The sequence below is a fragment of the Odocoileus virginianus genome, chromosome 3 (genome assembly GCF_023699985.2).
Source record: "Odocoileus virginianus isolate 20LAN1187 ecotype Illinois chromosome 3, Ovbor_1.2, whole genome shotgun sequence".
Taxonomy (NCBI): Eukaryota; Metazoa; Chordata; class Mammalia; order Artiodactyla; family Cervidae; genus Odocoileus; species Odocoileus virginianus.
In genome coordinates, this window is record NC_069676.1 from 42,937,656 (window position 1) to 42,964,785 (window position 27,130).

The following is a 27,130-nucleotide window of genomic DNA, read 5'->3' on the forward strand; positions in this document are numbered from 1 at the left end:
GGATGTAAGTTTTCAACTACTTTGGGTAAACACCAAGGAGCACAACTGCTGGACTGAATGGTTTAAGAGTATGTTTAGTTTCATAAGAGAACAACAAACTCTCTTCCAAAGTGGTTATACCATTTTGTATTACCACCAGTAATGAATAAGAATTCCTGTTGTTTCACATCCCCACCAACATTTGGTATTGTCATTTGGTATTGACAACATTTGGTATTGTCAGCATCTGAATTTGGGGCATTCTAATAGGTGTGTAGTAGTATTGAACTTTATTTTTCATGCATTTAATTGTCTTACGGAATTACATAGAAGTACATGAAGACAGGGAACACAGTAGCAACTCAAAAAATTTAATCAGTAAGTGAAAATTTTAAGATATTAGGGAATTACAGATTGGGCTATCCATTTTCTAGTAAGTTCACGCCAAAATGTAACATTTAGTTATATACCCACATTTAAGTCTAAGAAGTAAATTTTTTAAAAAATCCTAATCTTTTGATCACCTATCAACCAACAACCTGGATCCTAAGGAGAAAATTATCTTCCACAGTCATTTGAGCTGGGATACTACAGCTTTCCTTTAATTATGAATACTGACTAATAATCTCCTTAAACATTTGTATTTCTTTAAAAGGTTTCTATATAGATTGTTTCTAACCAATGGACTCAGTCTTACCACCTTAGCTTTTAAATAGTAAAAGTGTACCAGATAAGATTCCAAAGGGGAACAGCTAGAGCATTTAATCTTTCAACTGGATTGAACTAAGTTTCTGTTCGGTGGTAGGCACTATTAAACACTTGCATACATTATTTCAGTTAATCCTCAACTCTGTATAGGAGCATCATTATTGTCTTTTTTACAGAGCAGAAATGAAGACTCAATTAACTTATTTACTCAAATGCTGAAGTCAGGTCTGAGATTTGAACCCATGTCTGACCCCAGACCTTTGGTTCACTTCCATTTCTCTACACTGCCTCCTGATGTTAGCTCTATTAACTTTCTTGTTCCTGACTATGATGCAGTCTTTTTTGCCTTTTCAACATAATTCAGGATAGATTCATTGTTCTGTAAACTGAGATACAGATTCCAACCTGTTATAATCCAAAACGTCAGCAAAATAAAGTTTAAAAACCCCTATTTCTAAAAAAAACACCCCTATTTCTGACCCAGTTCTTACAAATATGTGACAAAATACTTAAGGATTCTCTTAGAGGTAGTATAATGAGATCTGACATTTGACCTGTGGTAGAGCAACAATATAAAATAATGTGAGGAATTTTATTTTTAAAACGTAAAGGAAAACATCCTGAGTTTTTTAAAATTTGCAAATATTAAGGTTCAACTAAGAAATAAAAATACAGTGACAAAATTTGATCTTATACTTTTATCCTTTTAATATATAGTAGTCAAAATTTATATTTCCCAAGCAAAATTTACTTCCTCAGTTAAGATTATGTTTGTGGAGAAAGAAATATTTATATAGAATATATCATTCCATAAGTACAGTTGTGGCCAGTCTGAACTATATTTATCAATCTGTAATTACATGAAATGCTTCTCTTTCTGCCAGTTCCAATTAGAGAAAAATCTGAAAACAGGGGACTAGAGATATTTTTGTTAATTACTACAATAGTAAAGTTGTGTATATACCAACATAAAAGTTAATCAAAAGTCTGTCTTTGGGGGAAAAAAAAGCCTATTTCACTGAAAAATGTGAGAAGTCAAGGGTGTCAATAAAAGAAGAACGTTTTTCCTATCTGTAAAATCTATAAAGAGAAGAAAATCACTAATCAGAATCTCTGGGTGAACAAGTCTCATTTAGTAGGTTAAAAAATGCCATTTATAACATATGAGGTACTTGATGGAACATGCATTTTTATTAAAAAAGCAAAAATAATAATGCCTTGGATTCCTGTGAGGATTACCTGAGATAAAGGATGTAAAGCTCTTATGGAAACTGGCTAATAAATAGTAGCTATTCCTGCTAGTAATATGCTTATCAACAACCTTAGGAGGTAGGAATTATTATCATTTTACACATAAGGAAATTAAGGCTAAAGTGGAGAAAGCAATTCATCTAAGATTACTTCATAACAGGTATAATGAGTAGTTGAATTTGTTTGTATGATTCCAAAGCCCACATCTGTAACTACAGGGTTACATATAAAGAGGCTCTAGACAAATAAAAGACACTTTTATGTAAGTAGGATTAAATGGGATAACAAAAGAGAACAAAGGGCCAACATTACCTAAAAACTGTAGCACACTGCTGAAACCACTGTAAATCCAGTCAAATATGAAGGACATAGCCAAATCTTATAAGGTCTGGAAAAAAAAGTGGGATTTAGTGGTCAATATTAAATAGCAATGACATTAAACATCAACTGTGAGTAAATAATTCTACAGCAACCTTACTACAAAGAGTTAAATACTCTTCCAGGCCAGTCTAACCTGGTCTATACTGATACATAAAAAATAAAATGCCATTAAAATACCATGTAGAGACCTGCCTAGCAAAGTAGCAAACATGAAAAATAATTATAACAGTCAAGACTAGAAAAAATGTGGTAAAAGAAGCATTATTAATGGCAGTATAAACTGGAACAAATCTTTTTAAAAACCAATTTGGCAATAATGTATCTGGTGATACAAATTGACCCAAGAATTTTAGAAATTGTCCTAAATATGGAAAGGCTTTATGTATAAAGATGTTCATCAAAGTGTTACATAATAGAATTTTTAGAAATAATCTATGTTCAATAGTAAATTAAATTCTATTGCCTATGAAATATTTACCAAAAACCTTGGAGTAGAGGGAAAGACAGGAGCCAAAAGGAAAAGAGAGGAAATTTATGATCATGACATAAGTTTCTGAATCTGATTTTACCTATGGGGAGTAAAAACTCTTTTTCTTTTTGTTTGGGTCTTTTGAAGCAGTTGGTACCAGACAGTATATTTCTGGGTTTATTATCTTTTTGCATTTTTCAAATTGTAATCATGTTACTAAATGTAAAAAAAAAAAAATTACTAAATCAGACTAGAAAATGCAGAGTATAGTTCAATTCAGCATTTACCTGACATGTACTTAATAAACTAATATACCTAATATGAAAAACAAGAGAAAATGTATCTTTAGAAAAGAAGTATCACTTATAAAAAAATATGCTTTTGATCAACGAAGTTCATTTTCTAGAGCTGAACAAAAGAACCTAGGCTCCAAACTAGGGCCAACTCTGAAAAGTTTGAAGGGTTGTGCTATATTTGCTATTCTTTAGACAAAGTACAACACATAGCCCTCCTTTCTTTAGGCACCTTTCCTCCAAAGTGGGCTAAGCTGGACAAAGATGGGCCCACCAGGCTCAGCATTTCCTAGAGGGTTAAGATGTTGAGACCACATCACCTTGAGAGTGAGAAACAGAGAAGCGACAGCCTACCTAGTTTGCACAAGGCCCAGCAGTATTTACTAAGAGATTCCCTGGATCCTGGCAGTAGCTTCTCCCCTCTTCTATTAACTTCTTGCTTGTACCAGCGTAAGTAGAATTTTGTTCTTACAACCAGTTGACTTCCAGATTAACACTGGCAAAATAAATAGTTTCATTTGTCAGTATCACAAGAATGTGATACTGTAACTACAACAGTGACATAATTATGTAAGAATAATCTATTACCTTAGAAGTTGTTATTTTACAAGTTGAAAATTACTACTCCTTCTACTATTATCATTTTAGGTCATGGATAAATTGAGACAGAAAAAATATATACAAGTGGCTTGGTATATGCCTTTCGAAGGAAACCATAATAATTTTCACTGTAGAGAATCAAATAAAGCAGTGGTGTGTTGAGTTTTTTTTCTTTCTAATTCAATACCTACTTACCTAGCTCATATTACATCCAGGGTCCTAAGCTGGACATCATGGGGAATACAAATACTGATGACAAACATGGCTCATTCTCTCAAAAAGGTTATAGAGTGATAAATTAGCTACACAAATACAACTAAACTGAAAAATGTTAAAGCTGAAGAGGATATTATCTCAAATGGTAACAACTCACCCTATAGGGTTTCAAGAATTACTCAAGCACAAGGCGGGGGAAATGCCCATGTTGTAAGTCCTAAGCTACCAGCGGAGTAATGATCATAAGAGCATAGAGACAACACAGTTAAAGTAAATAACAGAGAGATGACGGGGGCTTCCCTGGTGGCTCGGTGGTGAAGAATCCACCTGCCTGTGCAGGAGACACGGGTTTGATCCCTGAGCTGGGAAGATCCCACAAGCTGCGGAGCAACTGAGCCCGTGCACCACAGCTATTGAGTCTATGCTTTAGAGCGGGAGCCACAGCTATTGAGCCCATGGGCCACTGAAGCTTGTGAACCCTAGAGCCCATGTTCCCCAACAAGAAAAGCCACCACAATAAAAGCCTGTGTACCTCAACTAGAGAGTTGCCAGTGCTTACCACAACTAAATCAAAGCTCATGGAGCAACAAAGACTCACCACAGCCAAAAATAAATTACAACAACAAAAAAAAGACATGAGGTATGTGTGTGCATACTAACAGAAAGAGGTATAGTGAAGTGAAAGTCGCTCAGTCGTGTCTGACTCTTTGCGACCCCATGGACTGTGTAGTCCATGGGATTCTCCAGGCTAGAACACTGGAGTGAGTAGCCTTTCCCTGCTCCAGGGGATCTTCCCAACCCAGGGATCGAACTGAGGTCTCCCGCACTGCCGGCGGATTCTTGACCGGCTGAGCCACCAGGGGAGCCTGAAAGAGGTACAGTGCGCTCACAAATGACACTTTATATTATGTATGAGAGCGAGAGAAACCAGTCCTGCTTGTCTCGACACTCAGAGTCCTATTTTCTCAGTTCTGTGGTGACAACAGGGTACAGCTAAGGAAAAGGATGGTGATTGGGTACCACAGCCTAAATGGCTACAGCCAAAAGCCAGGAATTGTTAGATGATGTAACTGGGATTAGGGGATGGAGACTGAGAGTAAAAATCAATGGGTGCTGATTAGTGTGCAGAAGCCAGACTGATAAACAAATCTGAGATTAAATTTAGACATTTGGTTTTCATGCTGGCTACTTTTAATATGTGAACGTAAGAAAAAATGCTGAATCTGCATTTCAATTTAATAAAATGGAGCAAAACAAAAAAATACCAGCTACCATTTATTAAACCTCTGTGAGCAGTATGATCTAGAGGTTAAGAGCAGCAGCTCTGGAGCTAAGACTTTACTAACATTTTAAGTAACTTATTTCACTTTCCTCATCTGTAAAATGGGGATAACAATACCTATCTGAGATGGTTGTTGTGAAGATTAATTACTACACACAAAGTATTTAGTACTGAGCATGGAGGAAGCACTCAATTTTAACTGCTATTATTATTATTTCTTCCACTACGTGGCCTACAGTATTAGGCACTTTACAAATATCATCACTAAATACCTCAACAACAACAAAAAAGTCAACAACAATAACAAAACACCTCAATAACCTTTCAGAATAAATATATTATTGATTGCATTTTGCAGAAGAAGCTGAAGTTACAAGTAAAATTCAACTTTTAGTGATTGGCACATCTAAGTTTCAAGCATGAGTCTGACTTCCACATCCATCCCCCTTTTCCTTACATTGCATTGGCTCTCTAAAGCTTTATAACAATAGTTTTAAAGGTTTAAAGTTATTTAAATTATTACATAACATTTAAAAATTACTCCAGCTCATGACTCTGACATGTAATTCCTTCTTCTCCCTCACATCCCATGGCCAGTCATTCCTTAGTTCTATCAATTTCTGCATTTTCTTTGATTCTCAAGGAGCCACCTGGTCAAAATCCTTGTGTCACTTTCCTAAATTACCATCTTAACATCAAAATGTGTTTCTACCCAGTTGTACATACCCTCCAGAGTAGCTTCACCAAAATGTCATCTCGGACTTGTTGCATAGTCAGGGTGATTGTAACTCCCAGTTGGCTGGGGATAGTCTCAGTAAAGTTTTCTCAGTGTAATCATTAATAGTGCTTCCCTTCTCAAAAGGGTCCTGATTTAGGTGTTAAATTACATGGCCATTCTGCTTGTGGATGGAGAGCCAATGGAGGTTTGTGAGCTGAGAGATGATACAGTCAAACTCCTTGGTCCACTGTTCCACATCTTACTTGTAGCTACCTTTCCAAGCTTATAATACATATCACTTCCCTACTTGTAGCTTTCCCTGGGCTAAAGTAAACTGCTTGCTGGAGACCTGTACTTTACCTTAAAACATCTGCCCATTATCCTTCCCAGCATCAGAATGTTTTCCCATCATCTCTGCCTAGAGTCTCCTTGCCAAATGCTATGGAAGAAATTAATTCTCACTTGAGATAGTCTTCAAGGTACAGATACAGGTGGAAGAACCAACAGAACCCAGGAAGGGTAAAAGAACTAGAAGAGACAGGCAAGAAAAGAAGTCAGTCACATTATATGCAGAGATGTCACTGCTAGCTTTGGTGACACGGAGACAGCTGTTCAGAGCCTGAGCAGCTCACAGTGACGTGGTAGTACAGGAGAGCCGACAGCCAGGACTTAAGTCCCAGTGGAGCTGTGTGACCCTGAACAAATTAAAATCTCTCAGGGGGTTTTATGAGCAAACAAGATAAAACGCACAAAATAAGTATTTAAAATCTGGCCTCTGTTATTGATATTATTGAGAAGAGAATGAGATGGAAGTTAGCAGGTGGAGGCAGTGAGGAAATTCTTCTGGCAAAAAATTCGAAATGGGGTGAGGGAAGTGAGATTTTCTTCTTAGGGGAAGGTGAGGCTTGATAATGTTGATAAACTGAAAGGAAGGAGCTAGTGGCAAGGAATAAGTTAAAGATGAGCAAGAGAGGGAATTAACCAGAAGGGGCAAAGTCTCAAGAGGAGCCTGGGCAGAGAGCACGCTCTCTTTCTCTAAGATGAAAAGGAAGGAAGGCCAGGAAAGGTAAAGGAGTGTAGAGAAATTCTGAGGAGCAGAGTGAGGATTAGAATAGCTACTGTGGGGGAAAGATCAAGTTAAAAGATGGCTAAAAAGAGCCAATTGCTAAGACTGAAACATTCACAGCAGTGCAGTCTGCACTGACTTTTAGCCCTCCCGCTGCTCCCCCGGCCCCGCCCCAGCAGTGCTCAGCTTTAGAGAATAAGGAGCAAATGTGTATTAGGGACTTCCAGAAGAGCAAATGAAAAAAGGGGAACAAGAATTTGAGAGCACTAGTGACAGAGGCTGAAATGGTCTGATCGGACGTTCAGGCTACATGGATAGTTACAGAGGTAGACAGAGTACGGAATGGGTGGGGGTCAAAAGCAGGCTTCTCACAGAATAGAACTGGAAGAATAGGGGAAGAGTCTTCAGTTAAAAATAGCAGATACAGATGTAGTAAAAGAGTGCAAGAAGTGAAAGGTGATCAGAACTGTGCCAGCAAAGTGGAGGAAAATGTAGATTCAGAATTTAAGGAAGGTCTGAGTGGTGGCAAGCTCCAAAGTACTGTCCACGCTGATAGGCGGTGGAATCACCAGAAGATTGGAGAGGAGCATTACAGAAAGCAGGACTGTGAGTCAAGTGGCAAAGTCCTTACTGAAGATGACTGTTGGTAGGTGAAAGACTGAGGGAGGGTAGAGTGGGTAAGATGGTAGAGAGGGTAGCCATGCAGATAAATGGATTTTTTGTGAAGGATTTGCTTTTGTAAAATTTGTCCCAAGATAACTAATAACATATATGGGGAAACTCTTCTTCAGAAATTAATTAGATATTTATATTTCTATAAAGTCACGGCTTCTGAGATCTTTAAAACAAGCTAGGAGTCATTAGTCATTTTAAAGTAGAGGTAAAAATGCCAACTAAGAATAAAAGTTACTTAGCCGCAAACAGATACCTGAGCCCTGAGAACAGGTTACACAACACCATGAACACACTATTAAGACATGTGAAAAGCAAAGGTCAAGAACAAGGAAACATATACACGTCAGCAGATTTATTTATTGCATGAACACCAAACAGGAAAAATTGCCCCACAGATTAGAAAAGTGATCTACTCAAGTAATATGAAAATCAGTGCAAAGGGTGTAATGGAAAAGAAATTCTCAGATTACAAATAACTTTTGAAAGCCTTGTCACATTAAACTTATAAGGATGATTCCATTTATATGAAATAGTCCAGAATAGTCAACTCTTTAGAGTCAGTAGATTGGTTGTTGTCAGACTGCGGGGGAAGGTGAAATTGGGAGTGGCTAATGAGTACTGGGTTTCTTTTGGGGTGATAAAAATGTTTCTGGAGTTACTGGTGATGGTTGCACAACATGAGTAAACTAAAAACACTCAATTGTACACTTACAGTGCTCAGTAGTGTTATGTACAACTATCCTCTATGGTATGTACTCTCTCCATAAAATTATTTTTAAAAAATTAAAGAACCGACTCATTGGAAAAGACCCTGATCTGGGAAAGATGGAAGGCAGGAGGAGAAGGGGATGACAGAGGATGAGATGGTTGGATGGCATCTACCAATTCAATGGACATGAGTTTGAGCAAGCTCTGGGAGATGACAGACAGGGAAGCCTAGTGTGCTGCAGTCCATGGGGTCGCAAAGAGTCGGACACGACTGGGTGCCTGAACGACAACAAAATAATTTGGGCTTCTCAGATGGCTCAGCGACAGAGAATCTGCCTGCCAATTTAGGAGACCGGGTTCAATCCCTGGGTCAGAATGATCCCCTGGAAAAGGAAATGGCAACCCATTCCAGTATTCTTGCCTGGGAAATCCTATGGAAAGAGGAGCCTGGCAGGCTTCAATCCATGGAGTCGCAAAACAGTCAGATATGACTTGGCAACTAAACAATAACAATGTAAGTAATTTAGCAAAATCATTTAGGTGTGAACTTTTAGAAAACATACATAAGAGAAAAAATAAACATAAGATGACAAGATACAAATACTCCAAAAAGTAGTGCTGGTAGAAAATAAAAACTAGAATATTCTAAGGAGATCAATCGTATTGAGAATAGGATTCTAGAGTAAATACATTAATAACTTTGGGAAGCAAAGCATGGTAGAGCTGTGGTAAAATGAATGAGGTAGAATGGATGTCCTAGATTTTAAAAAATCTAAACTGAATGTGCATCCCTGCCTCTTACCCGGCCGTATTACATGGCATGTAGAACTTCCCCCACCAGGGATTGAACCTGTGCCCCTGTGGTGGAAGCATGGAGTCTCAACCACTAGACTACCAGGGAAGTCCTGAATGTTCTTCTTTTGAAATACTATAATTTCATCCTGGGAAAGCCATTCTTTATGAGCCCCAGTTTGCTCTTCGGTATAAGGGAAATACCGCCTGCCTCACAGAGTGTTAAGAATGATTAAATACAATAACATACATGAAAATACTTTGAATATTCCATATAAGGTGGTATTAATTTAGACTAAATCAATTGAAAATCAAAGCCCAGAACTTTCAATGCCAATTTTGAAATCAACTTCAATATTAATAACTACTACTAAGAAAAAGATTTTTAATGATGTTCTGATTTTACTTTAAATATTAACAACAACATCACTGTCACCAAAAAAGCACTAGAATAGTTTCCTTCAAATCCAGGTAAGGAAATTTCAGTAGAAGAGATTGATCATAACTTTCTACACAGTTTCATCAGGCTTGTAATTATAAAGTGCACAAATTCCATAAGATCAATATACTATCTGTAAACCAATTTAGGAACTATAAATACCCCTCTCTCAGTTTCAAACAGCACTAGAAATACAAAGGCCAAATTCTGGCCATGTTTTGTAGAATTTCAACAAGGCCCTGTGCTTGGTCCCTTGGGGACCTAGAGGATTGTTTCCAGGCCTCTACACCCCACACCCTCTCCTTAAGTCCCTTATATAAAAATGTCATAGTATTTACATACAGTCTTCGCACTTCCTCTAGTATACTTTAAATAATCTCTCAATTACTTAAAGGATCTAACACAAAGCAAATAGTTGTAAATGCAATGTAAATGCCATGTAAATGGTTGTCAGCACTTGGCAAATTGAAGTTTCACTTTTTCAAACTTTCTGGAATTTTTTTCCCCAAATATTTTCTATCCGTTCTTGAATGTTCAGAAACAGAATCCCTGGATAAGGAGGGCCAATGTCCATACAAGTATGGACACTGATGATGTTGAATGTTTCAAAATAAGGTTGCTTTTAAATACCCACCCCTAAAATTATTAGATTTTCTTTTTACAACCTTTAAAGTACTGAAACAGTGATGCAAATAAAAAACTCAAGAAAACATTTGAGGACTGAATGTTTAGCCATTATAAAAATGGAACTAAATCTTTTGGTTCATGTAATGAACAAAAAGTACATACTCCATTTTCCTTTAAGGAAGAGTGATGCTCGACTGAAATAAGGTTAAATCTGTGACAGATATAAGTTGGATTTTTTTAAGAGGAAAAGGGAAAAAACTATATATTTTAAAAAGCTATGAGGGACTTCCCTGGCAGTTCAGTGGTTAAGACTCCAGAGGCCTTCCAATGCAGGGGATGTGGATTAGATCCCTGGTCGGGGAGCTAAGATCCCACATGCCTCGGGTGGCCAAAAAACCAAACCATAAAAACATAAGCAATACTGTAACAAATTCAATAAACACTGTAACTGGCCCACATCAAAAAAAATCTTAAAAGTACTGAACTTACCTATAATGAATTAAAATAAAAACTGACATAAGCAATGGCTAATTCAATCATTAAAATACTTTTAACTCAAATTGTACTAAAAGCTACATACAAGGAAGGTAAACTTTTCAATACCATGATCTGAAAATTACTTGCTTAGTAACGTTTTGCAGAAAAATAAATGATTTTCAGCCAAGTGTACTTAAAAGGGTGGAGAAATAATGAATCATTACTACAGAATTCTGATTTATAAGCTTCAAATATATGGCACTGATTTCCATTTCTGATAGCCTATTCTTTGGACTCAATTCTTGCTCAAAGTGCAAAGCAAAGGAGTTAAAATGTACCCTATGTAAACTGCTAGTCTGAGTAATTAATGACTGCTTCTCTAATATTTCTAAAATGATGGCAACACCTTCCTCTTCCACAAACTCAGGAAACGTCAATGAACTATCCTAAAGTTTTTAAAATTCAAAATATTTTGATGACAATGCAAGTCCACTAAAATATTTGGTATGCAGATTATTTTGAAATATCAGCACCACTAATTGTTGACAAAATGTAAACCTTCCTTATTTCTCATTTGTAAAACAGAGATACTACTATTCCCTCAGTGGATGGCTGTATGGAACTAAACCTTTTGGTTCGTGTAATGAACAAAAAGTACATTAGCGCCTTACACATAGTAGACAACAAATGTTCCTTTCCCTCTTTCATTTGCCTCATTGAGACTCTAATTGGTGTCCTAACACTGAACGCAGGACAGTCTTAAGTGTGAGATAAAAATGTGCAACTAATAATGGGTTTACTTTTTCAAATTAAAAGTATTTCTTCAGCTCATTCTGTCCAATGTACCTAATACCTTAAAATTCCTGACGAGTTTGGTTCTTTTGGTCACCGATGTCAAGAGTTTCAGCTGTTGTCAAAGTCAGTATTTAAACATTGTTGGAAACTCTTGGGACAGTCTGTAAATAATTGCAGCTTTCCCCCCAAGAGTATGGTATATCTTTCCCCCGCTCAACTGGGACTTGGGCAATGGGAAAACGTTAACTACTGGTAGTAAGGAAAGCTCGATTTGTCCCCACACTGTGTGGGAGAGTTGAAAACAACACGTCGCGTCACTGCCTCTGAGCTGTCAATGATCCCTGCAGCCTTCACCTTACCTGGTAAGGAAACTGAGGCTAAGGGCAAGGAAGGGCTTGGCTGCAGTTCAGAGTCATCTATTTGATTCCTGAAATTACCACCATTTGACAGCAGCGGTGTCCTATCCAGATGGCCGTCAGAGTGGCCCCGCGAAGCATGAAAGGAACCTGTCGTCTTTCCCGCCGCCGGATTCCAGGGCGAAAAACAGGAGCCCCTTCCCGGCCCGGCTATAGGCAGGGGCATCGAGTGGGCCCAGCCCCAAAGGCGCTCCTTCCCCGGGATCGACAGCTGCCGCCCGCCAGTTCTTCTGGGACGAGAGGCCGCCACTTACCTGCGGTTGGAGAAAACGCAATTCCTTGTTTGGAGTCGGCCCTATTCACTCCGACACCGAACTGCAAAGAACGATGGCTGCCGCGGCCGTAGTTCGCGTTAGCGCCTTCCGGGCCGGCGGGTGCTTCACTCGCGAAGGTTCGCAGGACAGCAGTGCCGAGCGCCTGCAGTTCCGCCTTCCGGCGGTTCCGCGGACAATCCCGCGGTTGAGTGCGCTCCGAGGTGGGACCTGCTGCCCACACGGGCCTGAAGGAGTTTCAGGCAGAGAAGGTAACACCGGTGCTTAGCTTGGGGAAATTATACGTGACATCCTCTTTTCTTTCTTTTAAAATAAATTACATTTTCAAAGTGCACCTGTTTCTTGAGTTCAACGAGTAATTTAAAAAACGTAACTATGTGCCAGATAATGTGTTGAGCTTTCAACAAGGCTGTCTTTACTCCGTCGTTCTTTGCTAATGAATGTTGATCTTTAAGACTGTCTTGACTCTGCTGTTTTTTGCTCATGGATGTTACTTTTCTTAAATTTATTCAAATAGGAATACTCGGGTGCCTTGAATGAAAATGTGATGGCAGTGCTTCCAAGATTGCTCTCAAGCCTAGGATTCTTTCTCGGTGATGCGGACAGAACAAGGAGGTGCTTGGAGACTGAAGCAGTTCTTCGATAGATTCCCAACAAGCCTATTACTGGCTCTGCTGGATCTCCCCCTCTTTCATCCTAGCCTCAGGAAATGACTTACTCCATTGGTCCTCGCTTCTCACTTGTCATTCTTTCTGCCAGAACGGCTTCCGCAGGTAGCTCCCTCCACCCGGCTAACTCCTGCACACTCTTCAGGTCTCAACACCAATAGCTCTCTCATCAGACTCCCTCTCAGATTCAGTTAAGCCCTTTATTTCAGGTTTCCCCAGCAACTGTACAATTTATCTTATGATTGATTGAAGTTATCTTGCTTATAATTTTACAATTAAAATATGATTATTTATCCAAAGCCTCCCCAACAGGCATTCTATCAGCTTCCTTAGGTCAAGAACCATATCTGCCTTTTCTCCTGTTGAACACATTTTCAGTGCTTGGCATACTATAGGTGCTGAATACATTCGAGCAAGTGATTCATTCATAATATAAAAGACTTAGGTACATTTTTGTCCTCAGGGGGATAAAGAATTTCACTAGAGTCCATTGGTCTAAGTTGGAGGAGCCTGCTATTCTAGTCTGGGTTTCCCTTTATTCTCCTTTCCACAGATCTAGTCTTCACTTTAGTTTAATAAATGCTTTTTTTAAAAAATTGGAGGATAATTGCTTTACAGTGTTGTGTTGGTTTCTGCCACACAAAAATGCTAATCAGCCATAATTATACATATATCGTCTCCCTCTTGAGCCTTTCTCCCCCTGAAAATAAATACTTTTAAGTGGCTTGAGGCACTTCACTGGGCTTCTCAAGATTATGCCACAGCTCTTTTCCAGAATTTGAAAAGATATTCCTGATATCCTTGGCATTTGAATTAGCCTTTAGATAGAAATCTAAATTATGATTCCTGCTGACTTCAGCAATAGACTGTAAATCGATTAGGAATGGGGGAATGACAATAAGCAAGACAGTCTCTTTCTTCCAGGACCTTTTGATTTGGCTGGGAGATATTTTAATTCACAACTGATTATAAAAGAAGGTAGGAGGAGAGAAAGGATAACAAACTACAAACTTCTGGTAGGGGTGAGGGAGTGGAGAGGCAGGAGATATCAGTGTTTGAGGAGAGCCTTACAGGATATGTAAGATATTTACCCTTGAGCTTTTTGATGACTAATATGATAAAAGTAATACACAATCATGGTTAAAAAGTTTGGAAAGTCAAGAAAAATGGAAACAAAAATCATCCTCTGTCACACCTCACAGATATAAACATTTTTATAAGATTATAATCATACTATGAACAGTTTTGTAAAACATTTAAAATTAAAAACATTTCAATATAATCAAGTATTCTTCTAAATCATTAATTTTAATGACTGTATTTTAATAGAGTACAGCTACAGATTATGGTTCTAACAGTAATCACTTGAAGTTTCAGTTACTACATATGTAAAATGGGGATTAATATTCAGCAGGGATAATATATAATGTGAGAATAACATTTAGAAAGGAACAGAGATGGGCAAAGCACCAGGCAAGTATTATGCTTTGACTAAATAGCTTTCCACTGTAGCTTTCCACTACATCCACCAAGGATGTAGACTCCCAAGCTATAGAGCCTTTTGGAGGTTCTGAGCAGAACAGAAACAGGGTCAGAATCCTATTTTTGAAAGTTTGCTCTGGCAGCAGTGTGTGGGTTGTATTGGAACAGATAAGGACCGAAAACTGAGATTCGTAATGAGACAGCTGCAATCACAGAGGTGAGAGGTAATATGGGGCAGTGCTGGATCAGTGGGAACAAAGAAATAGAGAGTCAGGTGTGAGAAATTGTAGAAGTTAGAACCTATGTGTGATTGATTACATGTTGGTAGCAAAAGTAGAGGAAATACCAAAGTTCCAAGATTTAACCTGGCTTAGTGAGTCTACTTCTATCTCCTGTACAACCACTTTACTGCAGGTCACTGTCATCTGTGGCCTGGGTTACTGCAGCAACTCTTCTTTCCCCATCAATTGGTTATCTTCACAGCTATTGGATTGATTTTTTGATGCATTCATTTTAAAGCATGAATTTAATTACTCTACTGTTTAACATTCTTCAATTGCTTCGCAAAGTCTATAAAGTCTTTACAATGCCTTATAAGGCTCTTGCTGCTCTGCCTCCTATATTTCTCCAATCTCATCTTGTGCCATTCTGTCTTGCTCACCACAGCAAGCTCATTCCTGTCTCTGAGCTCTTGTAGGTGCTGTTCCCTTTGCCCAGAGTCCTACTTCTCCCCATATTCTCCCTTTGTATAGCTAACTTCCTTGTCCTTTAGATCACAGCTTAAATGTCACCTCATGTCCTAACCATTCTATCCACATCAAGTCCCTGCTTCCTAGTCTCTATCTTACTACCAGTACCTCAACAGCACTTATCAAGTTCAAAATTTAAAAAGGTATATTTATTTACATTTTTATTGCATTTCCTCCACTGAAGACTCCACAGAAGGAAGAGACCCTGTCTGTCCTGTTGTTTTTTCTTGGTGCCTGTCATATGGAAGGCATTTAATCAGTATTTGTTGAATGAATGAATAAATCAGTTAATGAAGGAGCTGGTGAAGTCATCCAGTAGATAATATGGTGAAAAGATAGTTTAGAAGGGAATTTATATTTCAGATTTCTGATACCATGGTGCCAGAGTATATGTGGATAGGCAGGGACAGAGAGATATAAGGAAAGAGTGGGCCTTTGATATTGTACCAGCTACCCAGAGGAGATAAAGTCTGACCAGACACTGACAGTATTTCAGCTACACTACAGGTCAGTATCAGATGGGACACAATGTAGCATAATAGTTAAGAATAAAAGAATTAGAGAACATGATACTTCAGAAATTAAGTGCTAGTGGTGTGATTTAGTCTCCAAGTGCAATAGGAACTTATAGTAGTGAACAAATGAGGGTCAAAATATTCTGAATAGAAGATTGGAAGAGATGACAGTTTATTTTTTTTTATTTTATTTTATTTTTTTCCATTTATTTTTATTAGTTGGAGGCTAATTACTTTACAACATTGCAGTGGTTTTTGTCATACATTGAAATGAATTAGCTATGGATTTACATGTATTCCCCATCCCGGTCCCCCCTCCCACCTCCCTCTCCACCTGATCCCTCTGGGTCTTCCCAGTGCACCAGGCCTGAGCACTTGTCTCATGCATCCAACCTGGGCTGGTGATCTGTTTCACCCTAGATAATATACATGTTTCAATGCTGTTCTCTTGAAACATCCCACCCTCGCCTTCTCCCACAGAGTCCACAAGTCTGTTCTATACATCTGAGTCTCTTTTTCTGTTTTGCATATAGGGTTATCGTTACCATCTTTCTAAATTCCATATATATGTGTTAGTATACTGTAATGGTCTTTATCTTTCTGGCTTACTTCGCTCTGTATAATGCGCTCCAGTTTCATCCATCTCATTAGAACTGATTCAAATGAATTCTTTTTAATGGCTGAGTAATATTCCATGGTGTATATGTACCACAGCTTCCTCATCCATTCGTCTGCTGATGGGCATCTAGGTTGCTTCCATGTCCTGGCTATTATAAACAGTGCTGCGATGAACATTGGGGTGCACGTGTCTCTTTCAGATCTGGTTTCCTCGGTGTGTATGCCCAGAAGTGGGATTGCTGGGTCATGTGGCAGTTCTATTTCCAGCTTTTTAAGAAATCTCCACACTGTTTTCCATAGTGGCTGTACTAATTTGCATTCCCACCAACAGTGTAAGAGGGTTCCCTTTTCTCCACACCCTCTCCAGCATTTATTGCTTGTAGACTTTTGGATAGCAGCCATCCTGACTGGTGTGTAATGGTACCTCATTGTGGTTTTGATTTGCATTTCTCTGATAATGAGTGATGTTGAGCATCTTTTCATGTGTTTTTTTGCCACCTGTAAGTCTTCCTTGGAGAAATAATCTGTTTAGTTCTTTGGCCCATTTTTTGATTGGGTCATGTATTTTTCTGGAGTTGAACTGGAGGAGTTGCTTGTATATTTTTGAGATTAATCCTTTGTCTGTTGCTTCGTTTGCTATTATTTTCTCCCAATCTGAGGACTGTCTTTTCACCTTGCTTATAGTTTCCTTTGTTGTGCAAAAGCTTTTAAGTTTCATTAGGTCCCATTTGTTTATTTTTGCTTTTGTTTCTAAAATTCTGGGATGTGGGTCATAGAGGATCCTGCTGTGATTTATGTCGGAGAGTGTTTTGCCTATGTTCTCCTCTAGGAGTTTTATAGTTTCTGGTCTTACATTTAGATCTTTAATCCATTTTTTTTCCATTTATTTTTATTAGTTGGAGGCTAATTACTTTACATCATTGCAGTGTTTAATCCATTTTGAGTTTATTTTTGTGTATGGTGTTAGAAAGTGTTCTAGTTTCATTCTTTTACAGGTGGTTGACCAGTTTTCCCAGCACCACTTGTTAAAAAGATTGTCTTTTTTCCATTGTATATCCTTGCCTCCTTTGTCGAAGATAAGGTGACCATAGGTTCGTGGATTTATCTCTGGGCTTTCTATTCTGTTCCATTGATCTATGAGATGGCACTTTAAATTTATCCATTCAAAAATGTTCATTGAACACCTGTTAAATGTGAGGCCCCAAACCATGTGTTGAGAATACAGAGTTGAACAGGACACAGGCCCTGGTCTCTCTTATGGTCTAACCAAGGAGACAGACATGAAATCAAAATGATTACCTTAAAACTGTCATGAGGTATATAAAATTTTATTCCATTGAAGAAAGATAAGCGTGAAAGTGAAAGAAGTCACTCAGTCGTGTCCGACTCTGTGGGACCCCTTGGACGGTAGCCTACCAGGCTCCGAGGTCCCTGGGATTTTCCAGGTAAGAATACTGGAGTGGGCTGCCATTTCCTTCTCCAGGGGATCTTCCCAACCAACACAAATATATAACACTGCTGGTAAGTGCTGTAAAGAAAAAAAAAAAGGATGGGAGGGATAGATAGTCAGCAGGGAGAGTATGCTGTTGTACAGGGTGTTCAGAAAAGGCCTCACCATAAGGTACCATTTGACTAAAGAAAGGGTGAGAGATTGAGCTGGATGAGTGTCTTGGGGAAGAGCATCCCAGGTAATGGGAAATAAGAATTAAGGCAGACTTGTGCTTGTATGCCTAGAGAGATTCCTTATTCCTAAATAAGGAATCAAAGTCAATGAAATATTCTTTGTACAGTGTTGTTTCTTTAGGTCTAAAAAAGAAAAAACTAATAGTGTGTCTGGAGTAGTGAGTGAGAGGGAGTGTAGAAGATGATGAGAGAGATAATAAGGCTGGCTGAGTGATCTGAAGCCTTGAAGGCTATGAGTTGGACTTTGGATTTTACTCAGAATGAGAAGAGAAAACTCATGCAGAGAAACTTTAACTTGATGGAGCAGGTAAAGGGAGCAATTACAGGTTTAGAGGTATAGGAAAATAAAAGTGGAATCAGTACTTCGGAGCTCAGTTCAACATGAAGGATGGGTGGGAGAGATTGAAAGCAGAAAGACCATCCTGAAAGTTCAAGTGTGATATGATGAAAACTAACTAGAGTGGGCAGTGAGAACTACATAAAATTGAAACGTTTTCAAAGAAAGCAATTTACTGCCTTGGTGTGGGATAACTGAGCTTGCACCTTCAGAACCACTGACTTCAGATACAAACAGATGTCCTGTGAGAGGCAAATGAGGCCAAAGGCACTGTTTCTAAAATGGAACCACAAGACAGTTTCAAAAGAAACCTGCTGTTTGTAATTGAAACTAGTTCTTTGTTTGAAATAGAACAAATTTTAAAAAGTAACTAGAAGACCTAAAATAATTTCCATTATCCTGAAAAATAAGCAGAATTGATCCTGCTTATCAGCTGCCAGTTCAGTAGTTATGAGCAGGCAAGCAAGGTGGACTTAGGCTGGCATGAGCCTAAGTCCACATCTGCACATCAGCAGGTTTTATTAGGAATGCATCTCCCTTTTTAGGGTCTAAATAAGGAATCAAAAGTCAATGAAATATTCTTAGTATAATGCTGCCTCTTTACTGAAACACTTTTGTGTCACTTATTTTACTGAAACACTTTTGTGTCACTTATTTTATTGTTTATAATTTTCTTGAACAGGGTTGAAGGCTCTGAAAATAATGTACAGAAAATGTGACATAGGTATGTGGAGAGGCATATGTGGTAGAAGGGTCCTGTTCTGGAAATCAAGGATTACAAAGTAGAATATATTATTGACATTAGTTTAGAAAAGTGTATGGTAGTATAGATATAATAATTGATCAAAGAAATATCAATACCTTTAACAACTGGTAATAGTACTAATAATTTTTCCATAAAATTTATGTGGCCACACTTTAAGAAGCCAGAGGATTTGGCACTGTGTGGATATTTAAATATGAAAAGTACTTAACTGTTTAAGTATGTTTTCCCACCTCAGTTACTTAAACTTCTTTCCTACTATTCCTCAGGGTGTGCAGATGACAAATAATGCCTTTTCCTTCAATATTTTAAAGCTGATTACATTGAAAATGTAAAAAACACTTGAAAGACTTAACCATAGTTTTGTTTCTTGTTTTTGTTTTTGGAGTGGGGGTGATAATAGCAACAGGGATACATAGGGGTGTGACACATTTTAGAAAAAGCATTGTTTACTTATTAGCAAATTATTTATGTTTATTTAACCTGATTGAACCAGAGGTTACTTGCTTTTTAAAATGGCTAATTCTACTTCATCAGTTGCTGTTTTTTTTTTTTTTTTTCTGAACAGAGATATTGCTTAAACAGAACAAAGTCCAAAGAAAACTTGATTTAACCAAATCAAACTCCGATGCCAAGGTTAGTAAACCAAGATCATTAAAATGTTGCATAAAAAGAATTAAACTAATGCAAGTTTGAGTCCAGGCTTAAGGATTTGCTCTTTTGAAGAGTAACACTGATTTTTCTAAGCTCAGGGAGGTTCAGTTTCTGAGAAAATAGACTTGTGTTTATGTATCTTAAAACCATTGAGAGGCTTGTGATTGTGTATCTTTTCAAGTGGTCTTGGGACATATGCTTTGGGATTTTTGTGATGGGGCCCTAAGCTAAAAACATTTTGACCAAAAGTATCATCTTCATTCTAAAGACTGTGTACTTGTATCTTGTACAAAGGAATTGAGTTTTTCAATTTCATGCACAGCAAACACATTTTTACACATATGAGGCAAATGATGAAAAAAAAAGATAAAAGTTAACAGGTAGTTATTTGAATTCTTACTGTTTTCAGGCCTCTCACAGCAGTTTAGTTCTTACTCTTTTGTATGCAATATAACATTTCATAGTAGGCATTTGATATTAAATGAGTTAAGATGTATTTCACCTTTCACAGATTTTGAAACCCTTGGCAAGACATTTTAGTCAACGATACAAATCTATAGTTGAAAGGAGGGCTTTATCATCAGCTCAGGACAGGAAAAACCCAAGTATAAGAAGGTGGCTAATATGATCACTGATGTCATTAACTTTGTTGTCTAATCATTCCAGTTTCTACCTCCCTTTAGTCTCAAAAGTGAAAAAAAAAAAAAGTCTACTTGCAAGAAAAAAAGAAGTCACCTTGCCTAGAAAGGAAGTTTGAATGTTGTACTTTAAATTCTTAGAAGAGGAAATAAAATTGCCATTTAAATATGTTAATGAACTTTGGCATGACTTGCTATATGAATCAGCGAGTTTCAAAATTAAAATTACTTTTGAATCCCCAGGTCAAAAAGCAAAGGCCTCCTCTTCGATTTGATTACTTTGAACACCTATACCTAATTAACCTTTAAAAAAAAATCCCTTATAAATTACACCTGGAATATGATGAAATGTGACATGAAATACCGTGATAAACATTAATCGGTTCAACAGAGGACAATGAAGTCTGTCCTCTCAGGTAATCTTCACAAAAACTGGAGAACTGTCAGTCCCACCCCTCGAAGGCTGCCACTGAAACCCTGACTGTCCTCAGATCCCGGCCTTGCCGCGTTCACGACGGCGGGGATTTCCGTGTCGGTGACACACGCCACTTCCGGCCGACGGTGAGAGTCAGTGACGTGGCAGGAGAGGCCGAGCACGGTCCTTCGGGCCGGGACACTCGGAGCTGTCAAGTGGCTTCAGGGCAGCCCCGCCGGGAGAGAAGAGCTCACCGACTGCGGCTGCCGCTGCGAGGCCGGAGCCGGAAGTGCCACGTGTCCCGATTGCGCCTGCGCGCCCAGCGGCTGACAGGCAGTTCCGGTCGGGGCCTCCCTCGGTCTCTCTCCGCTTGGCTGCTGCTTTCCAACCCGGCGTTCTCGGCCCCACCGGCCCGACATTCAAGCCTCGGCACCCAGGCCAAGCTCTGACCGCCGGCGGACTGGAGAGAATGCGGCGCCATGCGTAGGGCTCCCTGCGCCGCCCTCTCTCTATCCGGCTTTCAGTCCTAAGTCGTTAGCCCCCTCCTGGCTTCCAGCCGTCGTTTTTCAACTCTCGGCTTGGGGCTGTCTCAGACCCCGACCAGACCCCTATAAAAGTCGTCATGTCCCAGCCCGGGATACCCGCCTCTGGCGGCGCCTCCACCGGCCTCCAGGCCCAGAACGGGGCCGCCTCGGCGTCGGGGTCTCCCTACACCAACGGTAAGTACCTCTGGGTGTTGAGAGCTGGGGAAGGCGAAGTTTGGGCCCCGGCCCGAGTTGACCTTTGGTTGTTGCCTCCGTCTGAGGGGACAGCAGGCGAGAGTGACTTCCCTGCCAGGGTCAGGAGCTCCTGGAGCTGGGAAGCTGAGCCACAGGGACCGCGACTCGTCTTAGTGTTTCATATTTATTTATTCTTTCGTTCAGCACACAGTTGCTGAGCACTTGCTGTATAAAACGCCCTGGGTATACATGGGTGAAAAACAGACTCCGTCTGTACCTCACAACTCGCATGCAAGGCTCTTGGCATCTGTTTACGTGCCCTTTCTCTCCGCGCCACCTCACCTTCGTCTTCTGGAGAGCACGGTTTGGGGTCTGACTCATTTCGGTCCGGTCGGGCCTGCATTAAGTACTCAGTGTGAACCTGCGGAGATGAATGGAGGATTATGCTTTGCCTCTTTAGGGCCTGCTCCTCTCTCCCTGAACCTTCCCGGAATTGTACCTAGGCCACCTGTTCAGTTTTTCAGCTTTAGAAGGGGAGGATCTCCTGTTTGATTTCCAGAGGTCGTTACATCACTTGGAAAGTGATTGGACACAAAGTCTGTGAACCTCTGGCCAGAGTGTACATGTGGCACAGTAATTTGTCATTCGGTGTGAGGATGTCTTCTGATTTTATACTCTTTCTAGGATTCTTTAAATTGTCCTATGTTGTGATTTGCTAAGTTCTTTATAATCATAAAGAACTTATAATAAAGACAGATGTTCTCCCAACGGTTTTCCAGGTTACCAGTTTACTTATAAATCTTTAGTTCTTGGAAACAAAACTAGTAGAATAATATTAAAATGCTTCAGTTTCCCATTGACATCTAAGATTTCTGTTAAGTTCGAGAAAATAGCCACTGACTAAAATAGCTAATTTACATTGTTTTTAGAGACTACTGTTTTCTTTACAAAGAAGGCTCCAAAAGACTTTTTAAAATGTCTATGAGTAGGCAGGTATGTAGGCAGTAGCAAGAATAAGTGAGAGTAAGCACTGAAATGGTATTAAATTGAATCAATTGTTTTTTCCCAAACTTATGGTAACAGATTATGTAAACTATTTTTTATTCTAGGCTAGTTAGTTGCATTTTCACTGAGGATGAAATGACTTTAAGACATTAAGGCCAAAACTCTTAAGCAAGATGCCATATGACTGTTTTTCTTCTTTAAGTTGCACTTTTACAGGAGCTTTAAATGGTAAATCCTGCAAATATGCTTGCAAACTTATACATAGGTATAGTTTTGATAATTTTGAAATGGTAAAGCAGTTTAGCCATTGTGTATACTGTATTGGAGATGTTGTCACTATGTTGATTTGATCCAGTCCAACAGACATTTGTTGCATGCTCCAGTTCTGTCCTTAGGATTATAAAAGAGAATAAAAAGGGAGTCTTGTGTACACAGCTTGCTCAGAGCCTATTTGGGACTCAGATAGGGAAGGAAGTCATAGGATTGCAAATGTGTACCCCCACTTTCTAGAAAATAAGTTTCAAGTGTACAGCATTATAATTTGACATACACCACAAAGTGATCACCACCACAGGTCCAGTTACCATCCATCACTATACAGTTGACCCCTTCACCCATTTCCCCAACCCCCTTCCCTTCTGGTAACCACTAATCTGATCTCTGTATTGATGAGTTTTTGTTTTATTTTGTCTGTTCACTTACTTTGTTTTTTTTTTAGCTTCTAAATGTGAGTGAAATTACATGGTATTTATCTTTCTTTGTCTGCTTATTTCACTTAGCATAGTACCTTCAAGTTCCATCCATGTTCTTGCAAATGGCAGGATTTCATTCTATTTATGACTGAATTATATTAATATTCCATTGTGTGTGTGTCTATAACATCTTTATCCATTCATCCATTGATGGACAGTTAGGTTATTTCCATATCTTGGCTGCTGTAAATAATGCTGTAGTGAGCACAGGGGTACATACATCTTTCTGAATTAGTGCTTTTGTATTCTTTGATAAACGCATAAAACTAGAATAGTTGGGTCATGTGGTATACACCCTTGTTAAGATATAACTTTGGCATTCTTTTTATAAACCCTATTTCTAAAGTTTTTTCGTAAAAGTATTTTCAGTAAAATGGCTAATATCCTGCATTGGGTTCCGTTATTGTTCACATTGATCACTAATAATAAAGAGAGGAGGGATGTGGTGGAGAATTGGAGGGAAGGGTATTTCTCTAAAAGGTGAAAAAAAAGTTCAGTGCTAGATCTAATTTTTTTGGGTTAACTCTTTCTAGGCACTGCTGCTTAAATGCTATTGAATTCTCATGCTTTAGGTTTAATGTAGCATGCCTAAAGTATGCATTAGAGTTTAGTTGGAGCTTCCTTTTTTTTAAGATTATAATTTAAAAATTGATTGAGTCAACTCTTTTGTTTTTCTGTAACTTATTTTCATATTGTATAGTGTTATTACAGAATACCTCATACATCTGGACATTTCTTTCTGTGGTTGATTATTACATTGCACTACAATCCAAAGGTTGTCTAGAATGGTTTTTCTAAGTCTCTGTGTAGATTTGGGTACATTCATTTCCTTTGCAGAAGTTGACACTGAAACTGCAAGACTACTTAAGCTGGCAGATTTTCATCTGATTACCATATAATAAAGACTAAAAGCAAATCATGACTCCCACTTGTAATTAGCTCCTTTGTTGACTATTTGAGTCAATTTGTCAAGGCAGTTAGAAACTGTAGTTTTATTAACACTTTTTGTAATATCTATGTAATACTCAGCTTTTCCCCTTATAGGTTAAGAGTGAGAAGGATATTCTACATTCTCTCTTCCACCCAGATTCGTTCCCCTGTTACATTATAATTTTATAAAATAGTATGTTTTCCCTCTAGACTGTAAGTCCTATGAGGGCAAGAATATCTGTTTTTGCTCATCATCTTCTCTCCAGCAGACTCGCATGGTGTCTAGCACATTTAAGAAATTACCAGTTTTGTTGAATGATTTTAGAATTGGGTATTTGCAGTTTAGTTCACTAAACATGTATTGACTTGTTCATTATAAGACTTGAGCTCATTTTCAACTGTTTTCTTTCTGGTGAAATTTTCTGTGGATTTTTGTACAGTTATTGTTGTTCAGTCACCAAGTTGTGTCTCTCACTATCAGCTGAAATATAGTAGAATGTGATGTATGGGTTAGTCATCAGTTTAACTTGTGCTCATATCTCTATTTTAGGCATGGCAGAAATTAAATCTCTTTTAGTTTCTATGAGGTAAACCATAATTATGATTGTGTATTTTTAATATAGGCAGTCTTTAAAAAAAAATTGGTTATTTATTTTTAGCCGCCCTGGGTCTTGGTTGATTTGTGTGGGCTTTTCCTGTTTGCAGCTACTCCCTTGCGTGCGCAGATTCCTCATTGCAGCAGCCTCTCTTTGGAGCACAGGCTCTAGGGTGCGCGGGCTCAGTAGTGGTGGTGCAGGGGCCTAGTTGCTCCAGGGCATGTAGGGTCTTGCCAGATCAGGGATTGAACCTGTGTCCTTTGCATTGGCAGATAGATTCTTATCCACTGTGCAACCAGGGAAGGAAGTCCCATATGAAGTCTTTAGTGCTGAGACTAAAATTGGCATGTGATCTCTAACTGATTGTTGTGGCTGAGGTCCTTTTAGTGTTTTCAGTGGGCACAGTAACTTTGGAGTCGTACAGGACTGCACGTGTGCAGGCTTAGTCACTCAGTCATGTCCAACCCTTTGTGACTCCATGGACTATAGCCCGCCAGGCTCCTCTTGTCAGGGGATTCTCCAAGCAAGTATACTGGAGTGGGTAGCCATTTCCTTCTCCAGGGGATCTTCCTGACCCAGGGATTCAACCCCGCGTCTCTTGCGCTGCAGGCAAATTCTTTACTGTCTGAGCTACCAGGGAAGCCCATAAGACTTTGCATACCTCTAGTAGAATTGACTACATTGAGCTTCTGTTTGGACTCTGCTGATAGACTGGGAATTCCTAAAAGAAATAAAATAGTAACAATAAGAATTAGCATTTATCACGTACTTACTCTATTCCTAGTCATTGTGCTAGATTGCATTATATGCATCATTTCATTTAATCCTCATAACAGCCCTGTAATATGAGAACTGTTAGGTTTACTGACCAGGAAACAAAGATGAGTGGTCAAGCAACTCATTCAAGGTTACACAGCTAATATGTTGTGGAACCTAGATTTAAACTTGGCAGTCTTATTTATTCAGCTTGCCTGGTGGTTATGCCTGGATCAAGAAACAGAAGCTTTCCTTTGGTTTCTTTATGTAGATAGATATATATACTTAGAGTAAATGTTGATATTTTTTGAAATTGCCACCCAGCATAGTTTCCTTTGGATTATAATTAATACATGACCAGACCCTCACTTTTGTTAGTACTGAGTCCATTTCTTTGCTATTTCAGCATCACATCTCATAAATGTCTTGTACTTCTTGAAACTGCTGATGCCCCCACTTTGATTCTTAGCATTTGCTCTTGCCCCTTTCATTGCTTTCTTTAAAGCCATTCTATTTAGTCACTGATCCACAAATTGTCCTCATGCAGTAGCATCCATTTGTTGCACTTAGAGTGTCAGTTGGTCAACTGTAAGTGATCAGAGTGTATTTTGATGTCAGGGAGAGGTGCTAAATCATTTTTTTTCTCTCTATAATTGACTTGTTCTCCAGATCTGTTGTATTTAAAAGCACACACACAGAAGGAACTTTTCAAAATTTAAGTAAAACATTGCCATCTAAAGCACAATGTTTTGAATATTTGGCTACTTTTCTGTGACTTTTATTTACTTTCATGTAGGACACCATAACTAATGGAACCATATTCAAGAGAGCCTTGAATTAATTTGAACTGGTTTAGTCATTTGAATTCATGAATGGTAGGTAGAAAGTGTAAACTGTCCCTGGCAAGTAGTAGCTCATTGTATATTACTGGGGCTTCCTGGTGGTTCACTGATAAAGAACCTACCTGCAATGAAGGAGATGCAGGTTCAATTCTTGGGTTGGAAGATCCTCTGGAGGAGGAAATGGCAACCCACTCCAGTATTCTTGCCTGGAAAATCCCATGGACAGAGGATACTGGAAGGCTTCAGTCCATAAAGTCACTAAGAGTCAGACATGACTGAGCAACTGAGCACATGCATATATTTACTGAATGGATTGGTGAATGAGTTGTTTAAGAATACAAGATCTCAAGTCGTTGGGGAAACCATTCTGGGAGTATCATTTTTATGTATCAGTGGATTCTAAAGTTCATAAAGTTTATTCTGAAGTATGTGAGAATCACCAGTACATGTACAGTGGTAAAATTTAGACCATAAATTTTACTAGTTTAGGTTCTGGGATTCCATCAAGTATAAAATTGGAATTTATAAACGTAGAACCTAGGTTCTCTTTGTTTCTGAAACTTCTGGTTAGGTGATTGAGAAGCAGTCACCTGCATTTATTTTAATCTCTCATTTGTTTCTTTAATATAATTTCAAATTTGGCTTCTACTTTTATACATCCACCAATACTGCCCTTAATAAAGCCACAAATAATTTCTTGGTTATTAAGTTACAAAAAATATTTTTCGTCCCTCTCTCTAATTGCTCTCTTTCTCCTAAAATATTGGTGATCTTTGGAGCTTTCTAACCTAGTTCCCTTCTTTTTCTTCCTTTCTAAACAAAACAAAACAATACAATATGAGCT

General features: G+C 38.7%; 2 protein-coding genes across 7 annotated transcripts in view; one reads left to right on the forward strand and one right to left on the reverse strand.

The window, feature by feature from the left end:
- Nucleotides 1–12,256, reverse strand: part of SAR1B (secretion associated Ras related GTPase 1B) — a 28,230-nt gene extending 15,974 nt beyond the window's left edge. The window contains exons 1-3 of one of the 2 annotated variants that reach the window (XM_020908028.2): nucleotides 12,147–12,254; nucleotides 3,436–3,577; nucleotides 2,251–2,326 (exon numbers count right to left, since the gene is read on the reverse strand). In XM_020908028.2, the coding sequence (XP_020763687.1) occupies nucleotides 2,251–2,308 (58 nt within the window). In that variant the 5' untranslated portion in view covers nucleotides 2,309–2,326; nucleotides 3,436–3,577; nucleotides 12,147–12,254. Of the gene's footprint in view, nucleotides 1–2,250; nucleotides 2,327–3,435; nucleotides 3,578–12,146 lie in introns of both variants that reach the window. The other variant, XM_020908026.2, reaches the window with a different exon arrangement.
- The window catches only part of SEC24A (SEC24 homolog A, COPII coat complex component), a 110,776-nt gene that overhangs the window by 21,716 nt on the left and 61,930 nt on the right, over nucleotides 1–27,130 (forward strand). For 2 of the 5 annotated variants that reach the window (XM_070465388.1, XM_070465391.1), the window contains exons 1-3: nucleotides 18,924–18,940; nucleotides 19,548–19,615; nucleotides 20,515–21,405. In XM_070465388.1, the coding sequence (XP_070321489.1) occupies nucleotides 21,309–21,405 (97 nt within the window). In that variant the 5' untranslated portion in view covers nucleotides 18,924–18,940; nucleotides 19,548–19,615; nucleotides 20,515–21,308. Of the gene's footprint in view, nucleotides 1–12,681; nucleotides 12,938–18,923; nucleotides 18,941–19,535; nucleotides 19,616–20,514; nucleotides 21,406–27,130 lie in introns of those variants that run through there. The other 3 variants (XM_070465389.1, XM_070465390.1, XM_020908024.2) reach the window with 3 other exon arrangements.